Source organism: Amphiprion ocellaris, chromosome 2 (genome assembly GCF_022539595.1).
Source record: "Amphiprion ocellaris isolate individual 3 ecotype Okinawa chromosome 2, ASM2253959v1, whole genome shotgun sequence".
NCBI classification, from domain to species: domain Eukaryota; kingdom Metazoa; phylum Chordata; class Actinopteri; family Pomacentridae; genus Amphiprion; species Amphiprion ocellaris.
In genome coordinates, this window is record NC_072767.1 from 33,593,078 (window position 1) to 33,620,587 (window position 27,510).

At 39.3% G+C, this 27,510-nt stretch overlaps 3 protein-coding genes across 8 annotated transcripts; 2 read left to right on the plus strand and 1 right to left on the minus strand.

The window, feature by feature from the left end:
* The first annotated feature begins 589 nt into the window (after positions 1–589).
* plcxd1 (phosphatidylinositol-specific phospholipase C, X domain containing 1) lies at positions 590–11,474 on the plus strand. Of its 3 annotated transcripts, none has more exons than XM_035946738.2 (7): positions 590–1,175; positions 1,333–1,462; positions 4,202–4,344; positions 4,441–4,569; positions 6,121–6,276; positions 7,780–7,960; positions 8,057–11,474. In XM_035946738.2, the coding sequence occupies exons 2-7, from the start codon at positions 1,339–1,341 to the stop codon at positions 8,299–8,301; spliced, it is 978 nt and encodes a 325-aa protein (XP_035802631.2). In that variant the 5' UTR covers positions 590–1,175; positions 1,333–1,338; the 3' UTR covers positions 8,302–11,474. The 3 variants fall into 3 exon arrangements, with proteins under 3 accessions (XP_035802631.2, XP_054861661.1, XP_035802632.2); XM_055005686.1 differs by having other exon boundaries at positions 591–1,175; positions 1,330–1,462; XM_035946739.2 differs by lacking the exon at positions 590–1,175 and having other exon boundaries at positions 1,330–1,462; positions 4,245–4,344.
* A 1,209-nt stretch (positions 11,475–12,683) lies between these two features.
* Positions 12,684–22,905, plus strand: si:dkey-66a8.7 (PI-PLC X domain-containing protein 1). 3 transcript variants are annotated; one of them, XR_008603991.1, is made up of 8 exons: positions 12,684–13,099; positions 15,008–15,144; positions 17,456–17,584; positions 17,657–17,812; positions 17,892–18,075; positions 19,119–20,036; positions 20,406–20,586; positions 20,754–22,905. XR_008603991.1 is itself a non-coding variant. In XM_023267071.3 (7 exons), the coding sequence occupies exons 1-7, from the start codon at positions 13,018–13,020 to the stop codon at positions 19,715–19,717; spliced, it is 828 nt and encodes a 275-aa protein (XP_023122839.2). In that variant the 5' UTR covers positions 12,684–13,017; the 3' UTR covers positions 19,718–20,297. The 3 variants fall into 3 exon arrangements, 2 of the variants coding, with proteins under 2 accessions (XP_023122839.2, XP_023122838.2); XM_023267071.3 differs by lacking the exons at positions 20,406–20,586; positions 20,754–22,905 and having other exon boundaries at positions 19,119–19,226; positions 19,686–20,297; XM_023267070.3 differs by lacking the exons at positions 20,406–20,586; positions 20,754–22,905 and having other exon boundaries at positions 19,119–20,297.
* gtpbp6 (GTP binding protein 6 (putative)) lies at positions 19,576–27,178 on the minus strand. Of its 2 annotated transcripts, XM_023267068.3 has the most exons (10): positions 26,265–27,170; positions 26,045–26,182; positions 23,391–23,461; positions 23,176–23,306; positions 22,628–22,698; positions 22,062–22,220; positions 21,773–21,981; positions 20,338–20,486; positions 19,888–20,040; positions 19,576–19,794 (listed from the first exon to the last, which is right to left on the minus strand). In XM_023267068.3, the coding sequence occupies exons 1-10, from the start codon at positions 26,662–26,664 to the stop codon at positions 19,665–19,667; spliced, it is 1,611 nt and encodes a 536-aa protein (XP_023122836.1). In that variant the 5' UTR covers positions 26,665–27,170; the 3' UTR covers positions 19,576–19,664. The 2 variants fall into 2 exon arrangements, with proteins under 2 accessions (XP_023122836.1, XP_035802635.1); XM_035946742.2 differs by having other exon boundaries at positions 23,176–23,461; positions 26,265–27,178.
* Positions 27,179–27,510: the final 332 nt, after the last annotated feature.

Below are 27,510 nucleotides of genomic sequence, written 5' to 3' on the forward strand. Positions count from 1 at the left end.
GTACTACTTCCTGTCCAAGTATTTTGTAGTTTTAAAGGTATATTCCACCCAAAATACAACTTTCAGCCCACGTTATTTCATCCAAATCATACATTTTCTCAGTTTGTGGTTTTTACTTGTTTATTTCCCCCAAAATGCATTTCATTTGTAAAGCTACTTGTTGTTTTAAAGGCTTATTCTAACCAAATAGTACCTCCTGTCCAGTTACTTATTTTAAACGTATATTCCACCCAAATTGCTACTTTCTGTCCATGCTTTTATAGTTCAAAATCTTTCTTCCACATAAAATACTAGAGTCTGTTCAAGTTTTTTTGTCCACCTAATTGTGGTTTTAAAGGTTTATTATAACCAAATAATACTTTTTTAACCCACAACTTTAGGTGTTAGATGTTTATGTCCACACATTTACAGTTTCAAAGGCTTGTTCCACCCAGTATCTTCCCAAAATACTACCAAATACCATCCAAGTACCTATAGTTTTAAAGGCTTATTCCGCCCAATTGCATCCCTGCCAGCCAGGAGCCACACCTGAGTCCACACCCACCGGGTCTCCCCAGGTGTTTCACCATGAGCAGCCTCTGTGTACACAGCTGAACATTGCTGCAGTATTTTTTGGTAGTTTCCAGCTCCAGAAAGCTTTGCAGCAGCAGCAGCAGCAGCAGCAGCAGCATCCCTGTCGTCCCTCTGTGATTCATTACAGCCTGTTTTCACTGGGCTCTTTAAGAGGAGAGACTCTCTGCATCTGCTGATCTGTGAGCCGGAGCGGTGCCGCCCTCCTGCACGTCCTGCTGCACCTCGGGGACCGACGGACACCCGGGCGGCTCGTCCCGGGACTCACCCAGCGTCCCGGCACCTGGATCGGTTATGGAAAATCGATGATCTGACATGCTCCGGGCCCTGCGTCCTCTGCGTCCGAGCAGGTGTGAAAGGTAACCAGGCTGAGCTGCTGCTGCTGCTGGAAGGACGCGTTTCTTCTTCTTCTTGTTCTTTTTTTTTTTTTTTTTTATCAGCGGATCGCATCATACATGCTTGATGACACAGACGTGACACTTTCTCCTGATCTGCGATGGGCAGCTGGTTGTGGCTTCTAACAGCGAGTTTCTGTTGGCGGCTGGTTGGTCCGGTTCGACTGGTTGGGCGTCAAGAGGAAGCAGCAGCAGCAGCAGTTTGATCAAGTAAGTGTGAGCTCATAAACAGGGCTGCACCGCTCACGTTACTGAAGTTTCCTGCAGAATAATGTCAGATCCGAGCCCCGAAACTAACCAGAACGCTCTTGCAGCTGCCTCCCAGAATAACACAGAGTGTGATCGTTAAATGTGTGTTCATCAGCAGCTCGGCATGTCCTCGGTGCTGGTGTCCGGGCAGAGTGAGCTGAGCCTGGCTGAGCTGCCCATGGAGAGCTGGATGTCTGAGCTGCCCTGCGCTCTGTGGGACACCCCCCTGTACCACCTGGCCATCCCAGGTAAAGCTGCCATGTTGCCAGGTTGGCTGTCAGGTGGAGGCTTGCAGCAGCAGCGTGGCGCCTTCAGTGCAACCGCAAATGACAAATGTGCAGTTTGAGGTGACAATGGAAGAGCTCAATGTGCTGCTGCTGGCTAAAGAAAACGCGTGCAAATAAACAGAAGGCAAACAAATGAGATGGACATCAGCAGCAGTCTGGCAACACAAAGTACAACACATGTACTGCATAATAAGATGCACTAAAAAACACAACCAGATACAGAAAAGCAGCGCAAAGTCAGACAATATAGTTAAATACAGAAACATACAGCAAATTGGGGTTGCTGCAATACACCGATATTGATGATAACCGTGATATTTATGAATTAAAATACTGATATCATGTTATTTGATAGCACTGTAAAGCATCTGTATCTTCTTGATGCTTGTAGTACAGAGCAGGATTTAAGTTTAGTAAAGTAGCTTTAGGTTTAACTCAGGGTTTTCTGTGGGGCTTCACTGCTTTAAAGGGTAGATATGTTTGAGATATCTGCCTATTATTAGTTCTCTTGGAAAATGGTGCCACCTTTCCTAGAAAATCCTGTAGGGGCTCAGGGAGTATAGATATTAAATATAGGCAATACACTGTAAAACAGCTTCTGTAGAAATAAAAAAGTGTAAATATAGCAACAATTGTGCCAGAAAACAAACATGGAATACTGTATTGTAAAATGTTGGCAAATATCTGTAAAATAATTATATTTTTAGGTGATTTAAATGCAGTAAAACTGTGTAATTTCACTGCTATAATTGTTGTATTATTAGGCAAACTAGGGAAATATTTGATTGTCATCAGTAGCTAACGAGAGTTATGCCTGTGTATTGTATTTATATAACAGTGTTTCTTGAGTTTTCAGAAAGATTCCTGAGTCACAACATATGAGGAAACAGTATTTGTCACCAGTGTGTAAATAAAGGTAGTGTGTAAAAGCACACGTTACTGTTTGTAAGACAGGATATTATGCACAAATTTGGTCTATTTTTTAGTCATCATGTTAATGTGTTTTTTCTGTAATCTGCAATTTATCAAATCTATAAAATAACAGTTAAAAAAATTTACCATTTGTCAGTCCTTAATAACCAATTTTTCCTTTTAAATAATAGCAAATATCTGTAAAATAAAAAAATAAAATATTGGCTTTTGCTGATTTAAAATGCAATAAAAATAATGTAATTTTACAAACATTGTAAAGAAAAAAAAATTAAAATACTGATTTTTAATGAGCACATGATTTACAACTTTAATACTTTAATCTGTGATTTTACTAGTTATTATCTGTAATTAACAAAACAAGGATATTTTGTAAAATAACACTAAATTGTTTTTAAAATTGCAGTTAAAAACTTATAATTTTTTTTCGTAGATTCTCAGCAGAGGAAACTTTTTTGTTTTTGCTTTGAGTCTCTTTTGCTTCCTTTTTTCCTGTTGGCTGCAAAGAATTTCAACACAATCATTCTAAAGGCCTTACAGTGCTATAATAATAAAAGAGAAACTGATAGAAGCACTGAATGTGTTTTTGGACCTGTAAGACTAGCAGCAAGCCTTCTTACTGGTTTGAATTATGTTGAAATATTTAAATATTTGATCTTTACTTGCACTGAAGATCATTTAACACCACCAGGGCTGCAGACGCAAGAGTGAGCGTAAAACTTTCTAATGAGAAAAGACTGCATCTAAGCAGCACACTAATGTAATACACAGTTTTAATTAACTCACGCCTTAATGATGGGGTTAGGAAATTGATCAGTCTATTAACTTACACACTCACACACTCTGCTTTTTATTTTTTATTTTTTTTAATCTGCTTTCCTTCCTGTGTTTGGCTACAGCAGCTTGTGCCACTTTTAGCTTGTATTATATTTTTACATTCTTCATATTGGTTTATGGTTATAGTGTATTCTTGTCCATGTTTGCGATTGGTGAACCGGTACCAAAATGGCCCCTTTTAGTTAAAAGTACTCAAAGCTAGACTCAGAAACCCTGTGTTACTTAACAAGTTGATAATCAGCTTTGGTATCTAGACTATGCTGAATTTGCTTCATGGTTCAGGCAGGTTGGACACTAAAGTCTGGACACATTGGAGCTGTCATTAACTATATTTTTTTGCCTCCACAGATTAAATATGGCTATTATATGAAATATACATTCCATTAATTATCAAATATATATTAAATTCAATATGTTTAAAAAATTATATATCGAATAAAATGTTGTTAGAAATGTAATTTCTTAAAAATATGTATTTGCCTTTGTGTCCAGACTTTAGGGACACCCTGTATTGATGGCAGATGTTTGGACCAGTGGGTTTTTTGATTATCAGCTTATCTGGTTGCCTTTATATTGTCAATATAGTTAATTAATTGTCCTTTTTCTACATTTTGGTCCAGTTATGTTTCTAGACTCTCTACACTTGTGTTTTGAGTGTATCAAATGTGCAATAAATAGACAATAAACAAAGTTAAAGATATATATTTTTCAAATTTCCTACAAACTCTTTTGGTTACAAAAATCTTGTTGTAAAAATTTGATATTGTGACATTTGTGGGCTGCAAATTCACAAACCAGATTTCTGGAGCTGCATTGCTGCTGTGTGTTGTGAAATATGTGAACTGCAGCGTGTTGAGCTTTTAGAGCTCAGCAGCTACTGCATGAACAATCATGTCTCATGGTGATTAAGTGTATTATGTTTGCTCCATTTAGGCAGCCACAATGCAATAACCTACTGTCTGGATATGAACGACAGATCCCCTGTTGACCTCATGCAGCCAGACCTGCTTCAAAAGCTGGACAAATACATGAAGCCTCTCATTCGGCCCTTTGTGTACAAGTGGGCAATAACACAGGTAATTAATCACCAAGCTAATGGTCATTGTAAAATATGTTTAGTGACACTAAAAACTGGATCTCCTGTGATGAATTCTGCATGTGATGTCTTGCAGGAGTTCACTATAAAGCAGCAGCTGGACTGTGGGGTCAGATACTGTGACCTGAGAATCGCTCACCGGCCCAACGACAGCTCCACCGATCTGTACTTCTACCACGGTGTTTACACCACGCTCACTGTTCAGGTGAAGTAATGACACACAAATGAAGTTGTCACAGTGAAATGTATGCTCCTGAAATTAATTTGCATCATTTTAGAGAAAAAAAACAGAAGGGGACCAAGCTCAGCCAACACTGACACTAAATCCTCCAGAAAATACGATAAAACTGTAAATTTACTGTTTTATTTGTCATGTCCATGTTAAAAAAAATCACTGTTAAATCAACGTAATATTTGTAACTTTGGATGCGATGACCCTACATGCCTTTTCCTGACACTATGGCCACAAGTGACAATTGCAAGATCATTGAAAATGTTAAAATGTAGTGTTATACTAGCACAAGAAGCAAATAGTTATGTAATTATTATTCAGCAGTGTCAGATGTGGAGCAATATCTGTCTAAAGTTTGCTAACATTCACCACCATATGCTGCCAGATCTAGGGAAGCCGTGTCAGCAAAACCACTGAGTTGTGTAAATTAAATGAGGATGATTTTTACATCTAATGAATAAAGGTTTATTTTTTAAGTTATGCAGTTTTACTTGAGGGCACATAGGCAGGATATATCATCAGGGCTCCTGCACACCTAATTCATGAGACAGGTAGGAGAGAGACAAGCATGTGATAGCAGTTTCAAATATATTATAATATATAATATATCATACACTGTCTAACTTGCAAAAATACATTATAACCTTCCAAGAATACATTATTCACACTGTACTAAGTGCATCCTATTGGCTAGCCTTATTAGCTTAAAAGAGTTATAAATAACTTAAAAAGCTAGTATTTGCAGCTTGTTAAATCATTTTGACTTAGTTATTTGATTTGGCAATTCCCATCATGATAGAATTTTTCCCTTTTGAATGAGAGTGGAGGCTTCACAGGGAGCTGCTCACTAGATTCGCCCAACATTATATAGAAATCATTCGACCAAACGTATTAAAAATGTGCCATTTGTGAGATGTTCACACTCAAAGAGTCAAGCATTAAACACAAAAAGTGGTGGAACATTCTAATGTAGATGCACTGGCCTGCTGATTTTAGATGATATGCCAGCGTTGGTTGTTGAGCGGTGACTTTTTTTGGCCCTCTGAACAAAAAACAAACTCAATGATGACTTCTTTGACATGATGTAAATTAGTTTAGCTTAGACTCTGAGAAAACATTAAAACAGTTAGACTAAGCTGTTCCCATTAGGTTGAATGAGTGCATTTTCTGAAATAAGTCACATTACAGCGCAATCAATCTATGTAAATTGCTTCACAATTCCTGGATGAAAGTCATGCACCATATAGCAGACAGTATTTCAGGCACCTAGTGTGATAAATGCAGTGTATTTAAATCTCCTAAGCTATCCTGCAAAGTTGCAGTGTTCAGAAGAAAAAACTAATCTATCCAGAGCACTTCTTTCAAGTTGTTTCAGACTTTGATATTTTCATCTTGTTGCAGACTGAAGCCATAAATCAATCCTGCCTGATAACGGCACCTGGCAGTGTTACAAGTTTAGAGAGCGCTGCGAGCTTTTACAATAAGGCTGTGACTTGTAAATGGTGCCCTGTGTTTCACTGACAGACCGTCCTGATGGAGATAAGAGAGTGGCTGGACGCTCATCCCAAAGAGGTGGTCATCCTCTCCTTCAGCCACTTCCTCGCCCTGAACCAGGAGCTGCACATGCTGCTGCTCACAACCATCCGCCACGCATTCACCTCCAAACTCTGCCCCAAAACGGTACAGCTGTGCTTGCTCTTTTGTATATGAATTTACAAGTTAAGTCTCATTATATTTTACAAGTTTCTTATTGTCAGCAAATCCCAGAAAACAGCTGTGAATCCAAAGTTGCTTGTGACTTAATCATCTGTGCAACATAGCTCCACTGTTGTCAAAAACTAACAACACATTCACTGAAGTCTATTTTTACTCAGTCAGATGTAAATCAACGATCCACAACATTAAAACCATTTAAAGTTGAAATTAATGTCACTGATCATCTCATTATAATGCAAACCTAAGCACTATTGTCAAAGGCAATCAGATGTTTTTGGTTCTTGAAGATGTTTCACCTTCATCCAGAAGGGTTCCTCAGAGCTAACTGTCTGGTGGAGAGTTCCAGGTGTTTCATCTCAACGTATAATCACATTCAATCACATTGCAAGGTGTGAATAGTTGTGAAGTTAACTGGAGAGAGACCCCAGAACTGCATTATAAGTACCTGATAAGTGGTGTCATAGACTCCATCCTTTGTATAGAGATGACTTCCTTTACTTTTATGTCAAACCATCTGTCTTCTCCGTCCAGAACGTGGTTGTTCTCAAAGGAATGTACGTGATCCTTTAGATGCAGGTGGATTGTTATCAGACATAAGAATTAATACCTTCAACTTCTGAGGATGATACATGAAGCATTAGCAAAAACCAAAACAATCTCCAGTTGCCTTCTACTGAAGCATTTAGGATTACCAGGACCTGGATGACTGAAGATCTACACAGACATGTGACAATGTTCTGCTGGGAAACCTTGGGACTTGGCTTTTGAGTGGAAGTTAATTTGATTTTTACTACCCAGCTTTACCCTGCAGACAAGGCACACTCTCCCCATGGCAACAGGACTCCACTACATTACAAAAACTGTTCAGGAACAGCTTGAGGAACACGACAAAGAGCCCAAGGTGTCGACTCAGCCTCTTAACTCCCCAGATCCCAATCCGACGGAAGCAAGCCTAATTCTTGGAGGCTCCACCCTGCAACCCAAAGGGCCTAAAGGAGCCATTACCAATGTCCAGGTTCCAGATGCCACAGGACACCTCTAGAGGTCCTGTGTTCATATCCTGAAGGGTCCAAGCTGTTTTGGTGACCCGAGGAGAACCAACACTATATTAGGCTGATGGTTTTATTGTTGTGATGTGCACCATCCTGCTGTAGATGGTTGCTAAGGCACCAAATGTATATTAGTCCACAGCTGAAAACAGTCTCTAACAAACACACTACATACTCCTGTTTGGCTAACATTTAATAAAAACTACAGTGCTAAACTGATGAAACCAGATATTTGGGACGTCTTTTATGGAGATTTACATCTTCAGTAGGAACCAATGAACTTGAAGCTGATTGATACATTATTTGTTCGGTCTTTTCATGGGATTTGTTGATGATAAGAAAAATACAGAATAATGCCAACCTCATCCTTAGAAGTCACACAGAAGTGAAACTAACCCCATCATTTTGTTGCTTTCAGGAACCATTAACTCTTCGAAACCTGTGGGCTTTAGGCTACCAAGTGATTGTGTCCTATGAACACACTATTTCCAGCTGTCACAGTGAACTGTGGCCACACATTCCTTACTGGTGGGCCAACAAATGCAAAGCGGAGGCTCTTATTGAAGAGTTCGAACACAGGAAACAACACGGCAGACCAGGTAATTTACTGAATATCAAACGTATGCGAGGAATAGGATGTATGTATCCCATGTTAATGAGTTAATAATAAACATGTGTGCTAATCTGTGTTTCAGGAGGTTTCTTTGTCACAGGAATCAATCTGACAGAAGATCTGAAGTACATCTGCACACATCCGACAGAGTCCCTGAAGGACTTAGTGATGTCCACGTATCCTACGCTGCTCGGCTGGGTTAAAGAACAAACTCCCGGCTCCAGAGTCGGCTCTCTGAACATCATCGCTGGAGACTTCATCACAGAGAGCCACTTTGTACCGACTGTCGTTAAACTGAACGAGAAACTACTGAAATGGTCCTCATGACTTTCCACCAGTAAGCATGGTTGTCCAACAATGAAAAAATGTGAATCACAGCATGAAATACACTCGAGCTTGTTTTGTTAAGAGTGGCAGAAAAATACTTGAATTATTCATTTAAACATTAATGCACTTGCTGGACGCAGTGACATGTACATTTCAGTCTGAAAGCTGCTTTTTTGATATTTTGACCTGCACTTGTTTGTTTACATTCAGTTCAATATTTATGCAATGTACTGTATCAGTTTTTACAAGTCAGCGAGGCGGCCAGGTTTACGTTACGCTGACCAAAGCAATAACGATTCAACTAATTTCACCTTAATGTAGGCATTTTAGACGAGTAAGCACAATGTATTCAATGAGCACATATGACTGTAATGTAGAACACAAACTTTTATAATTATAACATGAGCATTAAACTGTATCAGCTACAATACGCTTATTTACCCATAGAGAATGTAGAGAAGACATGAAACTTATGCAAAATGCATGGAAAACCTACTTGCATGATACCAACGTTGGCTGTTTTGCTACTTTAGCCAATAGGTTCAGCCTTGATTTAACATGACGCTGCACCGCTGTGCCTGTGGAGATAAGCTTTTCCAATAAACATCAGCATTTTTATGCAAAACATCTCATTTTATTCAGATTAATATATTTTCACTTCATTTTGGAAGTGTAGCTCATGAGGTTTTCCTCTTTATACACTTGTGCTGGAGTCTCAGTCTAAACTGACCATTTGTTTCAGTCTCACAAATAAGGCCACCATGTGTTTTTGGCCACAGGGAATGTCAAACCATGGGGTCCCTAAAGGGCCACAGAGGGGGAAAAAGCTTTTGTTTTCTCCTGCAGTATGTGTTTCTATAGAATTGCTTGTATTACATCACCTGTGTGAAATGCTGCTGCGACTCTGGGGTCAGTTCAGTTCCATAATAATGGCCAACAAGAGGAAAAACAGGTGTAGAATTCACAAAAAAAACTTTTGAACTTGGATGAGTTTGTTGGAATTTGTCATTTTTATAAAATTAAGAATATAATTTTTATATCGCCTGACTGTGTGCCTGACGTTTAAAGCTATTTACAACAAAAGGAAAATTCCCACTAATGGTAGCGAGTGGTCATTAAATAATGTATTTAGCCTTAATAGACTGTATAATGTTCAATGAATGAATAATAATTATTGCTTTTTTCCATACAGCACTTTTCTGAAACAGAGTTACATGATGCTCCACAATACAGACATTGAAATACAGAGAAGATACAGACAATTTATAAAATAATCACAGTAAAATGGCACACTAGTTAAAAAAAGAAGGTAGTTTAGGAGCATAAACTGTAAAGTCCAGCAATCTGTAGTCTCAAGGTGAGATTCAGGAACAGTCAAACTGTTTCTCTCAACAACCAGGCTTTTATAGTGTAATATAACCTGTCAGGTGCCCACATAAGGCTCTAAAAACAACCAACAAAATCTTAAAATCAGTTCTAAGATTTACTGGTAACCAGTGAAAGCCAGAAAGCACTAGAGCGAAGTGGCCACTTTTACTAGAAGGAATATAAGTAAATATAGTACATTTGAATATGCAGGAGGTTAAAATTTGCCAATTCTGCTTCATTATTGTGTGTAAAAATTGAATAATAGTTGGGTTTTAAAACTGAAGTCCTAAATTAATCCTAATTAGGCATCTTCTTCTGTTTAGAGTTTATACTGTTTCTCTTTTGTGATCACTTTTATTTAAAGAAATGAAGTCCAATCAGATAGTGCAGCAACATGATTGACCAGCAAGTCTCCACGAGTGGTAGTATAATACACATATATATGCAATTAGATCATTTTAGTTCCTTATGCTGATAATAAACATGCATGTGACTTTTTTGAAAGATTCATTTCAGTCTTGTTTACTCTCATTTTCTGTCACATCAGTTTGTCTCATCCTTTAAACTGCGCAGTTTCTGATTTGTCCTCTGATCAATGTAAGCTTCTCTCCATAATTTAAAGCCAGTGTGCTGCACTAAAAATTAAACAAGGTCTGACCCACAGAGTAACAGGAGCTGCTCCTCCTGGCCGGCATTTGTTTCCACCGTTGTAACCGAAGGTGAAAGTACTTTTCTCATCAGGTAGCCATTAGCAAGAGAGTGAAATGTGATGTTTTAGCTCCTTTAAGTGACTGAATTTGAGATAAAAAAAAACAAAAACATGCAAATGGTACAAAAGCAAGGATTTACTTTCAGCATTTATCACTGTCGTTCATGCAAAGAGGCATCCTAATCTTGAGTCACCTTTTTAATATGTGTAACAGTAAATTAAATGATAAATGTCAAAGGATATTTGGGTGTAAAGGCGGCATCATATCTGGGATGCAGTGATATAAGTGAACTTCTATTGTCTTCTTTGGAAATGATTTTTAAGGTTTTGAAAGTAGCTGTCTTCAGTAAATGTTTGTTTTCAGCTGGTAAAATGCTCAGTAGTGTGACTGACTTGGCTGATCTGAGATCTGTCAGGTTTTGTCGCTGATAAAAGCTTTGATTGCACAAGCAGTGAGTTTTAGGCCATTGTGTTGTTGCAGGATGAAGGTCTGACCAATTAGATTGGAGGAACTGATTTACACAAAGGCAGAATTTGTCTGCACACTTTTGAATGCATCCTGCAATGAGCCAGTTGGTTCCAGAAGCAGCGATTCAGGCCCAGACCAGGATCTGACTTCCTCCATGTTTCATGGTGGAAGGAGTTGGATCACAGGCACTTGCTGTCTTTCTCCACACTTTGAGACTCATTTTGGTCTCTTCTTTTCATAGACGTTTAAGGGAACTTTGGGGTTCTTCTACAGTCTAATGATTTGCTTGTCACCAGCTTCAGTTATTTTCCTTTTAGGTTTGCTGGTGATTATTCCTCCCCCACAAACTGCTGTACTTGGTTTATCCATTTTGCTCTGCTTTTTTTCACAGATTTTATTTTTCGTTCATGGTCAGTTTTGTGATCTTAATGTTTTGCCTTCTGGCTTCAAATGCAATCTCAACAGGTGAAGTGACAGATTGAGATGAAGGCTTGACAATAGACACGTGTACGTGTGGAAAATCCATGCAAAAGGAAACACCTGTGCAAAGACCTGTACCTGTCTGTCAGGTATTCCCATGAGAAAATGTAGGCTATGTGCAAATAAAGAGTGAAATAAAAACTAAAAGTGATTGTTATGTTTTAATTGTAAATTCAAATGGCTTAAGTTACAGAAACATGTCAAGATTTCAGTTAGAGACTTTTCTCAAAGAAATGATCTCTTCTTGGTTAAAAATGGTTTAGTTTTCATTAGGTTTGCCACAAAATTAGAAACTTCAACAACAATAAATACATTATAACGCTAATTTAATAAAATGGTAAAAGTATTAGTACATGTACAACTATAAAAGAGATGAAACAGCTAAAACAAGAAAAGAAAGAGTCAAGCTTGAGATTGTACTGCATTTATTCAGGTGCACAGTGAGAAAAACCGGATTTTCCAGAGTTCAGCATAAAGAGCCGGCACCTGCAGAGTAATTAAATCATTTGGGCGTGTTTGGTGAAGGCTCCCATTAAAAGACTGGTCTGAGATGTCACATGTAACAAATAAAAAACAGTCAAGTCAAGATACCAAGTTTTTATGGCACATTTAAAGGTACAGATACGCATTACAAATTACCTAATCACTTTAAATATTGAGGTTAGGACCCTACAGTGTTAGTTATGGTGCAAATTTACCTGAGTAAATTAAATATTAAGGAGTAAAACTTTTTGTCCTTAATACCTTTCATATTTTGGGGTTGCATAATGTGTATTTTCTGAATTATTTCTATCCATTCTGTGACTTTTGGGATATCTTTACTCGGCCATTTTTTTATTTTTTTTTTTTTTTTGGTTATTGCTTTTGTCCCCCCTGCTAGTAGTATTCGAATTAATTATCTATCACGTTTGTCAGTGAAGAAGGCAAATTTCCTAAGTCAATTGCATCAAAGCTAAACTCTAATTCCAGGTGTATTATTGATCCAATCTCTGTCATTACATCTGTCCAGTACTGAGAAATGTTAGGGCATTCCCAAAACACGTGGAAATGGTCAGCACAATAAACTGATTTATTATTATTATTTTTTTTTATTTCAAAACAGTGTACATGGAAAAGCCCAGAAATCCAATAATTCCCTGGATCCCATAGGAACAAGCTTTGTGTATATTTTTATTTTAGATATGATTTTTTCCATGACAAACAAACCTCATGAACTGGAAAGTGTCGAAGTCGGTTTTTAAAATTTAATTAGAGCATTTGTTTATTATTATTATTATTATTATTTACGTTTTCTTTACATTTGTGATTTAAATGGACAAGCCCCGCCCCATTTTGTTCTACGTCACAGCACCGGCACGGAGGGTATTTTGATAAAGATGTTCGTTTGCTAGGCTAAAGCTAAAGCTAGCTGTAAATAATGTGTGTTTTGATGCGGACATAAGTGAGCAGTTTAGTTTACTGAAGCGACGTTCTCGAGTTAACCGACCGGCTTCTCTTGTGACCCAGTCAGCTGTCAGTCAACCACTCAGGACAAACCAGGAAACTCAAAGTTCGCCTCCTTCACTGAAGTCTGCGGTCGATCACCGAGGAGTCACATGAAGGCAGATAGGATGATTACTTTCATCGGGTTTCTCACTTCTGCACCTCAGACCTGCTTCCTCTGAGACTCCTGCAGGTCAGACGGAGCGACATGGAGCTCAGCTGCCAGGACTGGATGTCCGCTTTACCCGAGGAGCTGTGGGACGTTTCCCTCACAGACCTGGCCATACCTGGTACTTGTTCCATCTGTTTCCGTGTTACCTCCTAATGTAGCTTCATGATCCAGAATATTAGTGATTTATCAGCATGTAGGAGCTCAGTACACAGCTAATGTTCAATGATTGTACTCTACACTCATGTATTTCTGCTGTTTAATTGTGTTCATTAGAGCTGAAACTACTTTTTAATTAAATCAATCAGTTACCTTAACTGACTGGATTTTAATGAAGGGGGACACACCACAGCAGCACAGGGTATCTAACAGGCATCCTCTGAAGCTTCCTCAGATTTATTGTATTACAAATGCTCTGAAATATTATGTGCAAATATGCAAATTAGATAGATAGATAGATAGATATTAAAAGTCCCTAGTTTGAATTAACCCCCAGAGCAGAAATCTGAATTTAAGCCAGCTTAAATATTCAAAATGTCATCATGTTGACATATTAGAATTAATGGTTGTCCCAAAGGGGAATTTTATCATTCAGTAAATCAGAAAACATGGCCAACAGCCAGAAAAACAGACATTTTCCACAATGTTTTTTGGTATTAAATTTTCCATAAAATCAGGCTGGAGACGATGTATGACTGCTCTGTAAGAATCTTAATAAAACTGGAAAGTTTAGTGCTGCTGAAAAAAATAATAATTTTGAGGAAATGACCATGGAAGATATATAATAAATAGAAATCTACAGACCTCAAGAAACAAACAATAGTAGTATAAACAGCGAAGATGTGATGCACACAACATTCATGCAAATCTCAGAAATCTCTAATATTCACCTGACGTTCAAGGCATTTTTTTAATTGAAACTATCAAAATCATTACTGTTCAGCTTTTAACACGTGGACACTAGCTTTATTCAGTGGGAGAAAGAAAACTAGAAAAACTGCATTTACTCAAGTACTTTAAGTATAATACTGAGATGCTTTAGTGTCTATGCTACTTTACAGCTGTACTCAGCTACATTTCAGAGGGAATAATTGTACTTTCCCCTTTATAATTCCATTTATTTCACAACAGACTGCGGTGTTATATATGAAGCACATGATCAGCATATAAAAGCATTAAGGCCTTGCACTTATTGCTGATGCAGACTTTGTAATGCTTCCTCCTGCCAGAACACAACATAAGATATGTAAGGGTGGAAAGGGGGAAACTAAAAAAAAACTGCACACTCAAAATGGGGTTAAAAGTAAACATGTGTTTCGTTTTCTAGTGAGATTTGTCCCAACTACTGCCCTGAATCTATCAAAAGGATAGAACAACTAAAGTTTATGATCCAGAACGCAATTTATGTGGGAGTCACTAGTTTTGTTAGGAGTTGTTTGAGAGAGAAAAAAAACACTTAAAACACTCAAATTCCCCAAAGAAAAGTCAGCACATGGTGCTGAATCTCCTCTCTATATTGGGATCCCTATAAAATTGTTCTATTCTGAGCACATTTAGTGATTATACTTCTGTATTTTTACTTAAGGAGAAATTAGATTTTTTTTTTAATGAAACTTGGAAAGAGTCAGGTTCTGCTCAAGGTTTCTTCACGTTAAAAGGGAGTTTTTTCTTGCCAATGTCACCTCAGGGCTGCTCTGGGGGTTCAGGCATATGGGTTTTGTAAAGCGTATTGAGACAATTTGAATTGTAATTGGCGCTACATAAATAAAATGAATTGAATTGAATTGTATTTTCACACTGTAGTGTTATTAAGTAAAAAAATCAAAGTAATTTTAACATTAAATTCTTCATTTATTCTGGTTATTAAGATCAGGACACAGTCTTCACCACACAGACACACTACAGTAATTAAAATAATCAAACATGATTACCATCAAACAAGACTTCAAGTAATGAGGAAGGAGTGTTTCTAGCATTAACTGAAACCAGTTTCTTAACTTCCAGTATTTTATTGTGTCTGTTCACATAGGGAGCCATGATGCTATGAGCTACTGTCTGGACATAAACTCTCCGCTTCTCAGGTCTGAGTCAGACTTTTTCCGGGTCCTGGATGGACTTTTCTACTGTTTCACAAGGCCGGTCATTTTCAAATGGGCTACCACACAGGTCTGTATGATCCTAAAAGTCAAAGATACGGCAACAACCAGACAACTTGTGCTGATCATTATTACGTCAGAGTGATGTGAGGACATCTGTGGGTAATTGCTGTGGGTGTTATTGCAGTCAGACTCAGATATCAGCTGATGGTTTAACAACATGGTCCAAAGTTTGAAGAGACAACATGTTTTTTTCCACTGTAAATAGCTGCTGGCTACTAGAAATGAAGCTGCTGAGTGGATAAAATGAACCGAAAGGTCAGACTTTTGTGGTGGAAAACCAAACAATGACAAGAAACTCTCTAAATCACTGTATAGAGATTAGAGGAACTGCAGGGTTGGGTGGATTTGAAAAAAAAAAAAAAAAAAACTTACTTCGGTTCCTCAATACTGGAAACAGCTTTCACATTTATAATAGTGATAATAAAGTTCATTATATAGCATCTTTCAAACACAAAGCTACAAAGTGCTTTACTGTTAAAACATATATTTAAGTAATAAAAAGCAGAATTTAAGGTGTAACAAGATAAAACAATTTAAGTACTGTCTGTTTAGGAGGAAGGGCTCTGACAGCAAAGACTTGGTCACTTTCATTGGAAATTTAAAAATATTGATTTTAGCACCTTTAAACTACCAGTGTGGAGGATTTAGGGACTGATCAGCTGCTGCTTTTGATGTTTTCATGTCTGGACAGCATGAAACTTGGTAAATATCGGCTGATGTGGAAGAATAATTACAGCTTTCCTGATTGAAAACAGCTCCTAAAGTCTGTAGACTCAACATTTTTCTTTAATAAATGACCAAAGTTTTGGTTGTTTCTTCTTCAAGGTCTTTTTTCTTTTTAACTGATTTTGTTTTCAGCTTCTTCTACTGTGCTTATTACAGATGTGTTGTTTTTTTCCATTGTTTTGCAATATTTCAAGCGTTTACTTAAAAACATTTTGTCAGTTTTATGGAAATGCAGATTCTAATACACAGCTTGTATCCAGCAGGATAAAACATACCAACAATAGAGGGCTGGCTGAATAAATGAAACAAATTATTAACGCTGGGACGTTTTATATTTGTCAGTATATTAAAATCTTAAAATCTTGGCTGTTTCTCACTTTATTTTAAAGTAATTCAAAAGAAAGATAAGTTACATGCCTTTAACATTTAATTACTTTATTTGACAAATATTATGTTATTTCTGTATTAACTGGTTTCTGGCCTCCTGTCAGTCTGCAAAAGTAAACACTGGAAAGAGGTGGAGAGAGACCTGATAAATACACTATGTTGCCAAAAATATTCACGCACCCATCCAAATAATGAGAATCAGGTGTTCCAATCACTTCCATGGCCACAGGTGTATAAAATCAAGCACCTAGGCTGCAGACTGCTTTTACAAACATTTGTGAAAGAATGGGTCGCTCTCAGGAGCTCAGTGAATTCCAGTGGAACTGTGATAGGATGCCACCTGTGCAACAAATCCAGTCGTGACATTTCCTCGCTCCTAAATATTCTACAGTCAACTGTCAGCTGTATTGTAAGAAAGTGGAAGTGTGTGGGAACGACAGCAACTCAGCCACCAAGTGGTAGGCCATGTAAACTGACGGAGCGGGGTCAGTGGATGCTGAGGTGCATAGTGCCAAGAGGTCACCAGTGCACACAGCAAGGTCCATAAAGACATGGATGACAGAGTCTGGTGTGGATGAACTTGACTGGCCTGCACAGAGTCCTGACCTCAACCTGACAGAACACCTTTGGGATGAATTAGAGAGGAGACTGAGAGCCAGACCTTCTGGTCCAACATCAGTGTGTGACCTCACAAATGTGCTTCTGGAAGAATGGTCAAAAATTCCCATAAACACACTCCTAAACCTTGTGGACAGCCTTCCCAGAAGAGTTGAAGCTGTTCTAGCTGCAAAGGGTGAACCGACGTCATATCGAACCCTATGGATTAGGAATGGCAGGTGAGCGAATACTTTTGGCAATATAGTGTATGAGCACCTTTTGAAAAGAGGTGAAGCGAGGGGCATTCAGGTGGTTGCAATCTTCAGTCTTACTGTTCAAGGCCACTAAATCCTACACACTTCTCCTTTAACATGTCTGCAAAAACAAGTTTGATTCCCCACTAAAAAGGCTCTTTTTCATCAAACAGCTCCTTTACAGCGATGTGCTATGTGAATGTGGTTTTGTGGACTTCCCTATTAGGAAATCCCCTCTTAGATAGAACACGTACTTGTGTTACTCGATCCATTATATATCAGTTACTGTAAAACGATACATCTGATTGTCATTATTGTCACAATTCACTGAGATTTATAGTCTCTTCCCTTCAGGATAAAAGCATCGAGGAGCAGCTGTCGATGGGGATTCGCTTCTTTGACCTCCGTATCGCACATAAACCCAACGATTCATCCAGCGACCTGTACTTCACACACGTCATATACACACATTTAACAGTTTTGGTGAGTTTAATTCAAGTAAAGGCTTCAGTTTAAACTTTCATATTGCTCACAGCTGATGTCCTTTCTCTACAGGAAACGCTTGTGTCTGTTGCCACCTGGCTGAAGTCTCACCCAAAGGAGATTGTTATCCTCGCTTGCAGCCATTTGGAGGGAATGGACGACACACGCCATGAATCGTTCATTTACTCCCTGAAGAAGCTGTTCGGCTCCAAACTGTGCCCCCGGACGGTCAGTTTTCTTCTCATATATGTGATATATTGTATAAAAACATCACAACCCCTTACAGCATGTAACCGTTCCTCCCCAGGAATCAGTCCTGACCTTGAGGAACCTTTGGGCATCTGGTTACCAGGTCATTCTGTCCTACGACTCCCAGGTTGCAGCGAGACATCAGGAGCTGTGGCCTGCCATCCCTTACTGGTGGGCCAACAAGCACACTGCACAAGGAGTGATCAGTTACTTGGAGTGGAACAAGCAGCAGGGACGTCCAGGTGAGTTTGACCTTGGACTGTGAAGATTAGGATGTTTAACATTAACCTTCTGAACTCCAAGCAGTTTCTGGGCCTTCTTTGCTCCTGTCACATTTTTATTTGCTCTGGCCTCGTTTTTCACTGCAATATAAAGTCCTGCACCTTAATGGAAACAGAGCTACCATGACTAGAAGTAGAGAGAACTCAGAAAGTCATAAATTACCATTATTTTGATGACCATTATTTTGATTATTCATTTTACAGAAATGGATAAACCTGGAATAAACATGTACAGCAGTTTTCCAAAAGCCCACAAGTGTGACTAATGCACGAAACAATGGTGGCTCTACATATTGAAGATATTTCACCACTACCACTTTATTCTACATGTCTTACTAAAAAAAATCTGCCCTCCTCAACGTAACTGTGAAGCCTTGACTGACTCAGCTGTGACCAACAGTCACATGGCAAAAATAATGCTGGGACTTTTTGGCTGAACTGCAGGTTGTGTTTTACACAGAACAGAGAAACAATTTAAAAATCTATGTAAAAAAATATATTTATACTATGAAGAATGAAAATTTTTTTCAATATTGGTAACACTTGTGGACACTTGGATAAACTGTTGTATGGTGATTGTAGTTTTTTCTGTTTTTGTACAATAAATAATAAAAATAACTTCTGCTTTTCTTATAATTCATGAAATTAAACTTGTGTAAAACTGTACAATAGACATTTTTGAGTTCTATTTCTAACCATTGTTGTGCTGTTTCCATAGTGGTGCAAGAATTTGTGTTTCAGTAACAATTGAGCCCACAGGGAGGAAAAATGTGACCGGAGCAAAACACGTCCAATCTGGTTACGTTTCCTAACATATAAGCAGCTCAAGGACTGCTGGAAAGTTAAAACTGCGATGATCTGTTTCCACTGTTTCAGGTTCTGATAAATGGTGTAATTTTTTTGCATTTTTTAAAAAGACAACATGTCTTTCAAATCTATGTTTTGGGATTTAGAGGATTAAAGCTCATTGAGTGTATTTCCTGGCGTCTTTTCTTTTTCTTCAGAGGGATTCTTCGTCTCTGGCCTGAACCTGACAGCTGATCGGTGTTACATTGCCAAGAACCGGAAGGAATCTCTGCGGACGTTGACCTACAGCAACTGGGACATTTTGAGTAAGTGGGTGGAGGAGCAGACACCTGGATCGGACCCCAAAAGCCTCAACATCATCGCTGGAGACTTTGTTGGGCCCCTTCCGCTCTGCTCTCAAGTGATCGCACTGAACCAAAAACTGCGACGGAGGAATTCCATCCAGATAAAGAAGCAATATTAGCTGTGATTCATAAAGAGCCACATCTTACCTCATTATACATTTACTTAGCTTCTCTCAATTTATATGAAATTTAATCATCACTGATTTTTATCTGCAGTTTCTGTATTTCTTACATTCAGTATATTTTTTATCTAAATCTATTATGTGCCATCAGTGTATGTTTACAAGACAATACTTTAAACTGTTACAAATTTGTATCTTCAGGTATTTTAATATACTGTACAGCAATAATGCATTATCTTATGGTACAGTTTGCAGTCCTGAATTGCTCCCGCAGCTACTAATATGTGCCTCCGAACAGTTTTTTGTAGCGTCCGTGAGCGGCGGCGCTGATGATGACCCTGACGACGGCCGATCCTTCGTCTGCGTTCACCTGCACATCCTGGACGGTTGCTTCTTTGTACAGCCAGCTGCGGATGAGAACGCATGCTTACCACAGATGCGTTGCTATTCTAAACCATAATAATCATAATACGCTGACAGGAACAGATCTACACTCTCACCTGAGCTGAGGAGTGCTGAGGTTAACTGTGAGGTCTAAACTTTGTTTCCCTGTAGACTTTAAAATCTGCTCTTCCACTGCTCGCTGCAGCTCATCCAGGCCTTGCTCCTCCAGGGCAGAGATGGGCAGTGCGCTGGGCTCTGCAGGCTGGTAACTGACACACAGAAAAACAGATCGATAAAATGCTGACACTCATAATAACAGATACGAATGTGGGTTCTCTGGAGGCGATTTGTGTCTGTCTTTCCAACTTGTCATGTTGTGACTAAATATTGCTCTGCATTGAGACATTCTACCATTAAATGTGCATTTTAGCTCTTTTATGTATGTCAACAGAGGATTTCATTTTGTATTTTTTCCCTGAGGATAAACTTGATCTTCTTCTCTATAATAAATTGAACTTATACAGAATTACATGTGCAGCTGTGACAGGATTTTTGCTCTTACGTACCTGTCAATGAGATCGGTTTTATTGTGTACTTCTATCATGGAGCTCATCAGCCTGTCGGGGATTTGCAGGTTCTTCAGGACATTGAGTACATTCGCCTTCTGATTAACCGTCTCTGGATGACTGATGTCTCTGACGTGAACCAGCAGATCCTGGAAGGAAGATGAGCACTGAGTCAGCAACTCTACTCCTAAAGTCACTGTAAAAGATGAGCTGAACATCCCATAGTTCATCAATACATATGAACATCAGGTACATCTTTATGCTTTCTATATACCAGTCAGCCACAACATTAAAACCAGACTGACTGAATAACATTGATTATCTCATCACAATACAATGTTCTGCTAGGAAACCTTGGATCCTGGCATTTATGTGGATGTAGCTTTGACGTGTCATCCTTCTAAACATCGTTGCAGACCGTCCGCTCATAGCAACAGCCCTCTTCAATCAAAAATCACTCCAGCAAGAGCCAGAGGTGTTGACCTAACCTCCAAACTCCACAGATCCTAACCTGATTGAGTATTCTCACAATGCTCCAGAAAAAGCCTGATCCACAGAGGGACCACAACCCACAGGACCCAAAGGATCTGCTGCCCACATCACAGTGCAGAGACCACAGGTGACCCATGAAAATACCCACACAATATTAGTCAGATGGTTTTAATGCTGTGGCTGTTCAGTATAAATGAGACAACTGCTCTTTATGGGATTCGGTTATCCTGATGGTCCATGTTATGGATTTCTCTATTCTGTGCACAACATCTACTGCATGTCTGTTGGTCCAAAGGGTTTCAGTCCTGAGTTTTCTTCCAGTTTTTACCTATTAATTACTTTTTCCTCATCCAACTTGAGGACTTAAAGAGCCCGTTATGCACATTTACAGGTGTATTATCCAATATATTTGCATGCATTAATGTAAAAAACACATTGTTTTAGCTCGTCTCTTTGAAGCTTCCTTCCCTGAAAAGCTGGCTGCTCTGCTTGGTCTATATAATAATAATAATAATAATTGGTCTAATATTGGTTACACATTGTAGCTTCAGATCTCTTACAGTCAAAGCGATATAGCTCTAGTAGAAGCACTTGTAGCAAGGAAATAATCTTGGAATAAGAGAAAGCTGCTCATTCTTGGTTTAGCGGCGAAACTAGGTGCTAGGCATCATATACATGTTTTCCCTGGTGCCATAGATAAGTAATGTAAGAAAGGTCTTGACTTAAAATGAGGCGTTCCAGGCAGGTAAGGAACAGTGGAAGAGAATAACTCCCTTGGGCGTGGGCTTTGTAAGTTTGCAAATAAGCAGCTATATAACACACTGAAAGAAAAGGGGAAAACCCAAAAAGACTAATAAGAGCTGTTAGAGAACAGAGGAAGTTGTGTGCTCTTTAGACTGTAAACCACACTGATACAAATGTGAGATAAAACTTGAGTACGTACAGAGTGTTTAATGTCCTCCAGGGTGGCAGAGAAGGAGTCGATGAGCTGGTGGGGCAGCTGGGATAAGAAACCGATGGTGTCCACATACAGGACAGTCATGCGGCTGGGCAGCTGGCCGGCGTGAACGGTGACATCCAGGGTTGCAAAAAGCTGGTTCCTGGGCTGAAGGCCACTGTCACCAGTCAGAGCTTTGATCAGAGTTGTTTTTCCTACACAGACGAAGGCAAAAAATTAACACTCAACACTGCATTATCATAAAACACTGGACCTAATGGGGCGTGTCTCTCACCACAGTTGGTGTATCCTAACACAGACACAACTGGGAACTCCTTGTGTTTACGCTGAGATCGCAGCAGGTGCCTCTTTTTCCGAAGCTTTTCCAGCGCTGAGCGAATCTTCAGCTCTCGCTCCTTTAACAGTCTCTGCTGGACCTCGTACAGAGTCTCACCTGTAAAGACCATTCAGCAAGAGGAATGCTGTTTATAACAGGCTCAATATACTCAATCAGCTTAGTATCCACAGTGGATCAGGGCTGCAACTAAAGATCATTTTCATTGTCCATGAATCTGTTAACTCTCAAAAAATTTAGAAAAATAGTGTCAAACAGCGTTTCTCAAAGCCCAACATTACATCCTCAAGTGTCTTGTTTAGTCTACAGCTCAGTGCTATTCAGTTTAAACCAGAAATATTTTCATTTTAGAAGCTAGAGTCAAAGAATTTACGCTTTATTTTCTAAAACAAATTACTCAGACCGATTAATCGACTGTTGAAATAGCTGCCGATTGAAGAGCTGACAACTAACTGATTAATCAATGAATTGTTGCTACTTAGTTTCTATTGTGAATGTTATGTTACCTGAGCCGCCGATGTATCTCGACCCTCCACCCTGCTGATCCAAGTTTGCCACTTCATTTTTTAGACGAGATCTGGCATTGAAGTGAGGGAAAATTCAAACAATTAGGCATCATGAAATCAGACTGAAACCATCTTAATTGTCCAAAACTTTTTAAAAATAAATGTTTTGTATTTTCTGGATCAATGTAAGTTGTAAATGTCTTCATGTATGTCAAGGAAGCACCAGGTGTCAATTCAAAACATAGCGGAATGCATAGGAATTAAATTATAAACTATGATTTCCTCTATTGATTCAGTTTTGCATGCACTCATAATTCACATTTTTTAGAGTAAAAGACCCAGTACTGAAGAGAGTAGATGCTCTCCTGTCAGAGACAGTGTTTTATCTATAAGTAATGCCATACTGTTTAAAAAAAAGTCTTCTGCTGCTTTCATGTTTTTATTAGGGATTACAAATGTGTGTGAAATCTACGTCTAAGTAGCAGTATAACAAAAAATGTGACAAAATGCAAAAAATACTTAAATGATGGAAAATTTCAGGCAGTTACCTTAACAAGGGGATCTCTGCCAGCGAGATCTGTAACTTGGCCTCTTTGGTTCTAGCGTTGCAGTGGAAAATGTGAAGAACAACTGAGTATCTGTCAAAGACTTTCACCCCCCAGATTTCCTCAAACTCCCTCTGAACAGATTTTTGAAAAACAGATGTCAGCACATGAAATCTCTGACAAACCACAGCCAAAAAGTAATCCTTAGAAAAGCTCACCTCAGACAAAGGGGACAGACGCTCAACATTCACAAACACAGCAGTGATTCCTGCTGTTTGCCTGATTTTCTCTGAAAGGGAAAACGCACATGATTAATGTTTGTGTACAATCGCAGTCATTCAGGTCATTTTAATCATAAGTGCTTCAGTAGAAACCAACTCTAACCCAAGTAGCTTTCTCTGCTCTAAATGAGTGGTGGGGACTGGCATATATGCCTGTTAGACATTTGTTTTGACACCATGTCTAGAAGATGAGACGTGAATCAAAATGTAATTTTAAATTACACTAGAACTTGTTTTCACCATAAGACCCTTGAAAGTTTACCTAAAACGCACTTTTTTAAGTTTTCTCTCGTAAATTAAACGAAAACAGACAATATATTCAGGCTACTAATGCTGGTTCCTATCACTCTACATAATAGTCTGTAACTTGTGCAGTTTTTCTATTTAAAATAAGATACATCTCACAAGATGCTAAATATTGGTTATAGAAAAAACTTAACTGAACAAAAACAAGATTTTTGGATTTGGATTTAGATTGTGACACCTAGTGAATATGAATATGAAACTAATAAGCCAAATCGGAATTATCAGTACGCATTCGCGTTTATCCCTCAATAGCTTCCGGGTCAGAGTTCATCCCACACTACGTTATCAACAAAGCTCGACGAAGCCATACTATCGCAGTGGAACTACCTGCTATTTGTAGCTACTATAAAGTGTTTACACTGCTTAAAGCCTTTTTAAGGCAATATGCCAGGTCCCCATTGTTCAGTGCGGGACTGCCACAACGGTACCCGTGGGCTAAAGAAGTAGATGGAAGAGTTTTGCCCTATTCACGAGTGCAATAAAGGAACATCGCGCTGTATATGTGACCCGCCTTATTTACTCGTCACATTTCCTGCTGAAAGAAAAGATCCAGAACGTCGTGCCGAATGGATTAAATTAGTAAGTTTGACATAAGATCATATATTATTACCTTCTCTGTAGTCGTTAGCAAGTCTCGTTAGCAAGTTTTGCTCGTCCTTGCTAATCAGATAATTATTGATATCTATGTACATAAGGATAAGGATAAACTTTATTGATCCCACAGTGGGGAAAGTTCACCGTTACAGCAGCTTCAAAGAAACAGTATAAAGGCAGTGCAGGAATAGATAAGAAAAAGAAACAGAGTGTAAAAATTGCAGAAAAAAAACAAAACATGCAGGGTGGCCATTTATTTGCTGCTGTCGACTCATTCTCCCAACCTTCTCTGAGCTCTAAAGGATCTGGAATTCTCAGGTGACACCCAACAACATCGATCTCGAGCAGGGATTTATAATCAAGGTTGACAGCCTCCCTTTCCTGCTGTTTTGTTAAAACTACTGGGGCCTTTTGAAATGACAATGCCCAAGCAAGGGACACGAGTTCTTTCTTTCGCTTCCCAATAACACTATATCCTCGTTTCTTACAAAACTCCTTTAAAGCATCGACTTTACAACGCTCAAAGTAATCAATATCTGCGTCGCACTCGGCCATGTTTATGATCTGGGGTATCCCGACCTTTGACCCGGACCAGCATACCTTGCGCGCGGCGAGATTCTGAATTGGCTTATTCAGTTGCAGTTTTAAGATAAGATAAGATAAGATAAAGTTCTTTATTTCTCCCCACTCCAGGGGAAATTTACATTGTTACAGCAGTTTTATTTACAATATATACAAGGGTGGCAAAATTTTTAACAGAAAAAATAAAAATAAAAATAAAGTTTAAAAGTGCAAAGATGTGCAGTGCAAGAATGTCTGTGCAAATTTTATGGTTTGGGGTGGTAATGATATAGTCCAGTTTATGTTAACATCAGCCAGTGATGCTGATGTTGTAAAGTCTTATAGCAGATGGGATGAAGGACCTGCGATAGCGCTCTTTCTTGCAGGGTGGATGTCTCAGTCTGCTGCTGAAGGAGCTGCTTAAAGACCCCACAGTGTCATGCAGTGGGTGAGAGGGATTGTCCATGATGGATGTGAGCTTTGACAACATCCTCCTCTCACCCACCTCACCCACCTCCTCTATGGAGTCCAGATCTCAAATGTGTTTTTCAGCCCTGAACTTTTTAAGTTCTACCTTCTGTACATACGAAGTTATAAGGGAGCCAAAATGCGAAACTTCAACCCACCTCTGTGTACCTTAAGGGGCTAGGACTTGGAAAATATATATAGTATGATAGTAAAAGTGTGCATAGCTTCATTAAATATACTAAAGTTATTGTAAAATATAGGCTATTTCTGAGGGGGTCAGGTGGGAAGCACTAGTCAATTTTTTAGTGAATCACCCAACGTGCTTCTCAAAACAGAGACTGGGAACTTCAACACCACTTATCAGGTAGTTACAACACAGTCCTGAGATCCCTCCACAGGAGTTTCACAGTCACTCAAACCTTGAATCATTTGAGTTTTGGATTGTTAATGGACCGTGAGTCATATGATTAAGGGGTGTCAATAAATGCCCAGGACTCCCCATTAGTCCCCACTTGAGGAAGCCTCTTAGATGAGAGGCAGAATGTTTTGAAGAGCCAAAAAAGGAGTTCAGTCGTCTCCTGCTGAAGCTCTTGGGAACAGATGATTATTATGAACTGCTAAAATGTACAGATCCACAGGTGAACACTGGGATAGCACAGTACCTGTGAGAGACTCGAAGTTGCCTTTCCCAAATATCCTCTTCTTCTCTGGGGTCTTGGTGGAGAGGATGATCTTGTCCACCACTGTCCAGTTGTCTAAGGTGTTCACGAGCCCCACAGCCTCAGCCATCATCAGCTCAGCTGCACATGTAACAGGTATAAATCTGAAAAGAAACCCTCTGACCCAGCCATCATTTTCATCTAAGCATGCTTGTCTTGTTACCGGTGGTGAGATGCTGCTTCCTCCTTCCCCACTTCACATCAGGATGGACAACGAAAACTCTCTGCTGTCCCTCTCCGACCACTGCAGGAATCTGCTGCTGGAAAAGCTCCTCCACCTCGCTGTCCTCCAGGAAGTCTTCTTCATCATCATCCTCCTCTGAATATCCAGTGTCATGACTACTGAAGTCATCGGTGCTCTTCAGCCTGCAGGCAGAGAGCCCAAACGTCCTGGACAGCAAAGTGAACGCCCCTCTGTTGAAGTGTTGTTGGAAAGTGTTGGCTGCAGCTGCATGGTGATGAGTGAGCAGCAGCCTGCAGAACGCTGCTGCTCTCTGACAGCTGTATGTCCAGGGTCGCTGCAGGAGAGGCAGCCATGAACGAATCCTCCGCAGTGCTGTCATGTTGCCTCAGGGAGCTCTCTGATTAGTGTCATCTGTACTGCAATAAAGTCCCACAATCACTTTTGATCATAACACTAAAGCCACCAGTGACTGAGCCACTGCAGAGCACACATTAACGCCGTTAACGTCCTTCTGCCTCTTCTGGCTCTCTAAAGGCTAACAAGCTAACCGGAGAGCTCACACTGCCACCTGCTGCGAGTGCTTCTGTTTCGCTGTTTAAATGGTTTTTCAATGCAATAAATAAACCAAAAGTTAACCTCTCCTTGGGAAAATACAGCACGCTAGTTTAGCGACTGCACATGCGCCGTGGTGTTTTGGGTTTGGGTTTATTATCGTCGCATGTACCCTGTTGTTTGTCTTGCAGGAAACGCTTCCTCACAAGTTTTGTACTAAACTACAATTAAGCCAAACACTGTTAACTTAACAGTGTTAAGTGTATGCATCATAGCGCCCATCAGGATTTATGTTTGCCGCTTAAAAACAAGTAGTGTGGATTCTGGATTACAGACCTTTAGGAAGTCGCTTCCTGGAAGGCAAAACTCAGGGAAGCCAGTTTTAGTGGTGTTCGGTATCGCTTCCTGTTATGTCATTTCCTTTCTAATCTTGTTTTTATTTTTGCTAAAGTAGAAAGTCGTACATGAAAAAAACGATAGAACAGAGTTAAATATAATACTTAACATACTTGTGAAACAAAACCACAAATTTACAGATGTATAAAAAGGGGCATCACTTCAGTCACACGATTGACTCCGCCCCCTAGTGGACAACACGGTTGTTACAGATACTGCAGATTAGCCCAGTGTTTTTCAAATAGTGGGGCGCGCCCCCCGAGGGGGGCGCAGAGGC

Excerpts from the sequence above, each read along its gene's own strand:
- gtpbp6 (XM_035946742.2), bottom strand. The coding sequence starts at position 26,664 with ATGACAGCACTGCGGAGGATTCGTTCATGGCTGCCTCTCCTGCAGCGA. Across the intron at positions 23,462-26,044 it reads CAACTTCGAGTCTCTCACAG|AGAAAATCAGGCAAACAGCA; the intron begins GTACTGTGCTAT and ends TTTCCCTTTCAG. Across the intron at positions 21,982-22,061 it reads GTTAGGATACACCAACTGTG|GAAAAACAACTCTGATCAAA; the intron begins GTGAGAGACACG and ends TCGTCTGTGTAG.
- plcxd1 (XM_035946738.2), top strand. The coding sequence starts at position 1,339 with ATGTCCTCGGTGCTGGTGTCCGGGCAGAGTGAGCTGAGCCTGGCTGAG. Across the intron at positions 4,570-6,120 it reads ACACCACGCTCACTGTTCAG|ACCGTCCTGATGGAGATAAG; the intron begins GTGAAGTAATGA and ends TTTCACTGACAG. Across the intron at positions 7,961-8,056 it reads GAAACAACACGGCAGACCAG|GAGGTTTCTTTGTCACAGGA; the intron begins GTAATTTACTGA and ends TCTGTGTTTCAG.
- si:dkey-66a8.7 (XM_023267070.3), top strand. The coding sequence starts at position 13,018 with ATGGAGCTCAGCTGCCAGGACTGGATGTCCGCTTTACCCGAGGAGCTG. Across the intron at positions 15,145-17,455 it reads TCAAATGGGCTACCACACAG|GATAAAAGCATCGAGGAGCA; the intron begins GTCTGTATGATC and ends TCTTCCCTTCAG. Across the intron at positions 17,813-17,891 it reads CCAAACTGTGCCCCCGGACG|GAATCAGTCCTGACCTTGAG; the intron begins GTCAGTTTTCTT and ends GTTCCTCCCCAG.